Source organism: Ochotona curzoniae, unplaced genomic scaffold, assembly GCF_017591425.1.
Source record: "Ochotona curzoniae isolate NIBS_2020 unplaced genomic scaffold, NIBS_Ocur_1.0 contig_1014, whole genome shotgun sequence".
NCBI lineage: Eukaryota > Metazoa > Chordata > Mammalia > Lagomorpha > Ochotonidae > Ochotona > Ochotona curzoniae.
Genome location: NW_024464920.1, coordinates 53,127,590 through 53,133,589, shown reverse-complemented (window position 1 = coordinate 53,133,589; position 6,000 = coordinate 53,127,590). Strand labels below are relative to the sequence as shown.

The 6,000-nt window shown below is 61.1% G+C and overlaps 1 protein-coding gene across 1 annotated transcript in view; it reads right to left on the bottom strand.

Moving 5' to 3' along the window:
• Positions 1–1,513: 1,513 nt before the first annotated feature.
• The window catches only part of SHANK3 (SH3 and multiple ankyrin repeat domains 3), a 51,908-nt gene continuing 47,421 nt past the window's right edge, over positions 1,514–6,000 (bottom strand). The window contains exon 22 of the mRNA XM_040991851.1: positions 1,514–2,187. Within this exon, the coding sequence (XP_040847785.1) occupies positions 1,596–2,187 (592 nt within the window). The 3' untranslated portion in view covers positions 1,514–1,595. The remainder of the gene's footprint in view (positions 2,188–6,000) is intronic.

Here is a 6,000-nt window from a genome sequence, read left to right as displayed (position 1 = left end):
ATAAATTTATTTCATAATATTATAATAATTATCAATAATAATAATAATATAAGAAACATAGATCTCTGTGGGGTGTATCACAACGTCAGGGTCAGGAGGCCTCGGGACTGGAGCGGGGGAAGCCCCCGGATTGAGCTCCATACAAAAGGAGGGGTGAAGCGAAACTGACCCTGTCAAGTTAAAAACCCAAATGGAACGGAACCTAAAACCCACAGGTGAGTGTGAGACAGTGTGTGGCAGTCTCCTGGCGACTGCTGCGGGACCTGGTGTGTCTGACGGCGTGGGTGCGGCTCTGCCCGGGGAGTGGGCCCGTGGGTGGGGGCGGGGCAGGCGTGCCAGGCCCCTGGGCTGTGAACTTTTTTTTCCTTTTTATTAAAAAAAGCTAGAAATATAAACAGAAACTTGTGAGTGACGTGGATGGAGCTTAGTCCAGACTCCAAACCCTAGGTTTAAAAACGCCCCAGGACCCCCACCCCACGGGCCATGGCCGACCGTGAGGAGTCACAGTAAGGGGGGGCTGGGCGCCCTCAAGGGTCTCTGACTCTCTCTAGGACCCTGAAATGCCCTCAGGAGCCCAAAGGGGAGTGCTGCCTCCAAGGGGATCTTTGGGGCCACTCCAGGGGTGCAGCTCTGGACGGCCAGGCTGGGCCAGCAGTGGGAGCCAGGGGTAGGGCCCCCGACTGCAGCCTGCGGCGGCTCCCAGGGGCCACCGAGCACTTGGGCACGCCCAGGGCTCCCGCCACATCCAGCTCCACCCGTGCGCACGTGTGTGCGCACAGGGTTGGGGCCCAAGGCAGGGGAGCTTCTCTGCTGTGGATGCCCGAAACGCAGGAGGAGGGGGAGACCCTGTGAGGAAGACGGCTGGGGACGGGGCGTGGAGTGCTAAGCCCACGCCCTGCCCCCAGGCCACGGGGTGGGCCGCCTGCCGCCCCTCCCTCGAGCAGCACCTGCAGGATCGATGGGGCTCGGATGGGGCTCCGCGAGGAAAGGGGCCGAGCAAACGGAACCCCCGGGCCCGCCACCAGGACCCTGGCCAACCCCAGACCAGCTGGAGCGTCCCCTGCCCTGCGAGGGTCGGCAGTGGCAGTGAGGGGCCGGAGATGGAAGACTGGGCTGGGCAGTGGGGCCGGGAAGAGGGGCTGCTAGGGACAGAGATATTTGTTCCTTGTCTCGCTCCGGATATTGAGTGGATTAGAGTATGCAAACTGGGGGGTCCTTAGCCCCCGCCGAGAACCCCAGTGTTTCCCTCCCTCCCCCCGAGTCGCCAAGGCGTGTTCCGGCCTCGCATGCTGGACTAGGTTCCCGCTCCGGGCGAGGGGCCACCAGGAGCTACGAAGGCGGCGGTCAGGGCAGAGCACCGCACCACAGGCCCTCCCGCCCGGCCCCCACCCACCCCCCCACCCCCGGTCTGTGCCCTTTCCCGCCTGTGCGCGGGGCCAGGCGCTAAGCAATGTACAGGGCAAGTCTCCGAGCAACAGCAAACAGGACGATTCATGCAACATTCCCGGCCCGGGCACCTTCTCGGGGCGGGCCGAGCCCGCGGCCCGGGGAGGAGGAGGAGGCCCTGCCGGCAGGGCGCGGCAGGGGCGGGGGGGTCAGCTGCCCTCCAGCTGCCGCAGAGCACGCTCGATGTTCATGCGGTGGCCCACGCGTGTGACGCCCAGCTCCACGAAATCCTCCTTGGTGAGCGCAGGCAGGTGTGCGCCCTCGATCTCGTGGTCCTCAAAGCGGTCACGGTGTTCGCCAAGGTGGATACTCTCCAACCAGTCGCCCACGTCGAATTTGCTCCACAGCTGTAGCGGCTTCTGCTGGAAGGGCCGGCGCGGGCCAGGCGCGCCAGGGCCTGGGCCAGGCGCAGGCGAGGGCAGCGGTGACGGGGACGGTGACCGGCTGCGAGCGCTCACACTGCGAACCACGAAGCGCACCTCCTTGGGCTCGTGTGGAATGGAGAGGCTGGACGACTTGAGGATGGTGGGGGGCGTGAGGCCAAAGGGCCGCCCAACGCCCCCCGCGCCCGCACCCAGCCCCTCCACCCGCTCGAGCGACGCGGGCTTCACTGGGCTCGGGGCACGCCGCGCCACGGGGTAGCGGCCACCTGGCCGCACCGAGTAGGAGGCCGTGCCGCCAGGGCCCCCTGGGCTGCGCTGCGCTGAGATGGTGCTCAGCTCACCGAGGCTGCTGAAGAGCCTGTGGAGGGAGAGGGGGTCAGGACGAGGTGGGGGCACAGAACCAGGTGGGGAAGGGCAAAAGGGAGAAGGAGAACAGGCCAGGGGGAGGAGGCTAGGGCTGGGGGAAGGGGGAAGGGAGCAGGAACAGGACATCCTGGGCTACTAAGGTGCTCTGGTGTGGCCGCTAGGGTTGGAGCTGGAGCCTGGCTCTGGCAAAGCTCTGGACTCCCTTGGCCCTCTCCCTCCACGGAGGCTCCACAGGCAGTTCCTGCCCAAGGACTGGCTGTCCCCTCCCTGCCAGACAGCCTTGGATATGGAACCACACACAGATCTGGCTGCAGACCCAGAGCCTCTGGGGAGTCAGAGGCCAGGTGGAGACTGGCAGCAGTGCCCAGCTGGACAGGCCCCTGGCACAGCGGACACCCAGTGGCATCCACACCCACATGGAGTGGCAGCATGTGTAGCACAGAGCAGTATGTGATAGCAGCAGTGGTGACCCATGTTACAGACACAACAGCCCTCGGGTACACACAAACACACGTTGCAGACACATAGTAGCACATGCATGGGCCACACACCCATACTGCACACAGCAGGAAACACCTGCACGCAGCACATCACTGCCCAGCCCCACCTGACAGCACCCGGACCTCTAACCCCTCTTCAGGATGGCCACAAGAGGACTGTGCCTGAGCAAAATCCACTCCCATAACCCCGATTCCCATCTCCACCTGTACCCCTTCCTCTTACTGTGGCCAGGGGTGGGTCAGAGGCTGTTAGGGACACCCAAGCCCCAGTCAGCCATGCAGAGACGAGACCCAGGCATGACCCATGGACTGCAGGAGGCATGGGATGGACGTGCTCACTTACACAGCCGGCGCTCGGGACCACCGCGCAGCAACACAGAGAGCCACATGCAGATGGGCAGGAGAGAGCAGTGAGAGAGAGTGTTAACAGGCCAGGGGCCAACGGCCAGGTGCGCGAACCCCCGGCCAGCATCCTACAGAGGGAGGAACTAGGGGAAATGGGCCCAGCTGCTACGGTGGGAGGAACTGAGTGGCCCCATTTGTGTGGAACCAGCTGTTGCTGACGAAGCGCTCCGCAGGCTCCTGATTCTTGCTGGAGCTGAAGCTATTCCACCCCACACACGCTGTCAGAGTGGCCTCTCTCCAGCTACCATCCTTCTCTGCCCCCAGCCCAGCCTAGGCCAAGGATCCTACATCTGGGCTGCCACCCACCTTTGTGCTCTCCTGGCCATAGCACTGCAGAGCCCACCACACACCAGCACAGGCTCCCTCCCCTCAAACCAGGCTTGGCCTCACATGTTCCCCCAGGGACATGGCCCCTCTTCCCTCCATTGTCCCTACTGCCTCTTCCCAACTGTTCAGAGCTGCTCCATGCCCCCAAGGGAGATGGGGCCCCAGGGACAGGGACCAACCTAAATCCAAGCTCTGCAGAGTCACTGGAGCTTCAGGGCAAAACAGAACAGCAGCTGGCAGCTGTGCCAGGTGGTATGGGTGTTGTAGCCCATGGTGGTGTGATGACAAGAGAGATTGAGAGAACTGTGCCTCTAGGACCAGACAAACTGGAAGACCAGGAACACAACTCCCCACCTCCTGGTATGGCCCTGGCTGGGGGCCTGCATCACCAGATGCCTACCCTGCCCCTGCCCCATGGTTCCAGTTTCCATGTTTTTGTCTGTCAGTACAGTCTTAGGGTGAGCAAGCTGAACAGCAAAGGCAGCATAGGTGCACCTAGTCATCTGGAGTGGGTGGAGCAGAGCTGGGCCTGTCTGGGTGTGCAGGGGCCTAGGCGGGGGGCAGACTGGCTCAAGGCTTCTGGAGGCCGGGAACTGGGAGCTGGAAACAGGCACCACTAGGCTAGGAGTCAGGGAGTCACACTCCTATCACCTTCTAGGCATCCAAAGACAGCGGGGGTATGGTGGTCTTCGTCCATGCCCAAGTCCAGAGAGGAAGCCCTGGTGCAGCCAAGTGTCCAAGGAAAGCTTAGCCAAGGTCTGAATCTTGTGGTGTGTCCCAGGGACTATGGCCACTGGGGCCAACCCCTGAGGCTGCCAACGCCATTGGCAGGACTCCCTGACACCTGTTCATGGCTTCCTCTTCCCCACATGGATGTTTTTTGCAATTTTTCCTGGGCCCCTGCTGTATGATGGCTCCTTGCTTCCTCCCAGCCCTGCTGTGGCCCAGGGTCCCCATGCCTGTTCCTGTTACTCCTTCCTATGGTGCTGGGCAGCATGTGGCCTTCAAAAACAGAGATGAGGGAGGAGATCAAGGAAATTTCCGGGAACTGGGACCAGGATGCCAAGGAGGTCATGGTGGACACCTCTGCCAGGACTGGTCAGGGAAGAAGACAGTCACACCTGGACACCAGAACTTCCCATGTTGTGGCTACTTTTTGAAAAGACAGTGGACTAGGGGCTGCCGGTGGGGCACAGCAAATGAGGTCACTGCCTGCAGTGCCAAAATCTGTCATGGGCACTGGGTTGAGTCCTGGCTGCTCTGCTTCCTATCCAGCTCCCTGCTAATACACCTGGGAGAGCTGTAGAGGATGGTGGGGATCTGAGAGGTGCTTGAAATCCTGCACCCATATGGGAGACCTGGAAGAAGTTCCTGACTCCTGGCTTTTGACTGGTTCAGCTCCGGCCACTGCAACACATTTGGGAAAAGAAACAGTGGCTGGAAGAGCTCTCTGTCTCTCCCTAACTCAGTCCTCCAAAGAAATAAATCTTAGATAGTTGTGCAGCAGTTTTATCCAGACGCAGCCAGAGGCAGCTGCAGAAGGGTGTCCAGGCATTCCTGATGGCACCGCAGCCACAGCTGGACACGAAATCCTCATCTGATACAGGGCTAGGTGGACACAGCCACAGCACTCAGTGCTCAGCACCTTTCCTGTAGCCAGACAAGGGGACCCTTGGACCCCAGAGAGATGGCCCAGGGGTCTCTCCCACAGGGGTCTGTGTCCGTGCCCTAAGCCACCTCTCAGAGCTCACATTCCAGGGCCCAGCAACTGCATTCAGCCTCACCATCCCCATCCCTGTACAGGCATGGGGCCGGGTTTGAGGTACACCTGGCTGGCTTCGATTTACATGGGATGGAGAGGCAGTGAGAAACAAAGGGAGCAGACATAGGGGACATGGCCAGTCTGGGTCAGGACACCTCATCCTAGGGACCTTGCTGGGAACGTTCCCTGAGTGCAGCTGGGAGTAGCCTCCAGCACATCTGAGGGGGTCTCTGCGAGTGTCCCAACCCCCCACATATCCTGTGTACCCACAAGTGGAAGCAGGCAGAGTGGACAGGCCATTGGAGAATCTTCCATTCTGGTTCCTCCCAACTCTGAGCTTTGCCTTCCAAGTCTGAAAGGGCTCAAGGGGGGATCAGAAAGCAGCACCTCACACCCTAGCCCTACTCAACCCAGGACCACCCCCAGAAAGCTTGAAAATAGGGAGGAGGGCTGGCTGGGCATGCCTGGCTCTGCTCCAATGCCCATATAGCCCACAGACCCAAGTGGCCCTCTAGGAGGGGCCTGGGGGCGGGGTCCTCAGGCAAAGACCTGAGAGGTTACCCTGAAGGCACAGAGCAACAACAGGCTCAGCAGACCCAGCCCTGTGCCAGCCACTCCCCCCACGACCCCATGCTGCAGCTGCAGAGAGGGATGGGGTAGGAGATGGTGAAAGGGCAAAGATGTGGCCTCCATGTGTTTTGCACAAATCACACACAGGACTTGGAGAACAAGGGGAAGACCCAGGAAGGAATTCAGTCCCCGAGACAAGAACCTCCAATGGAAGCCGGGCAGGTGCCATGCGGGGCCAACC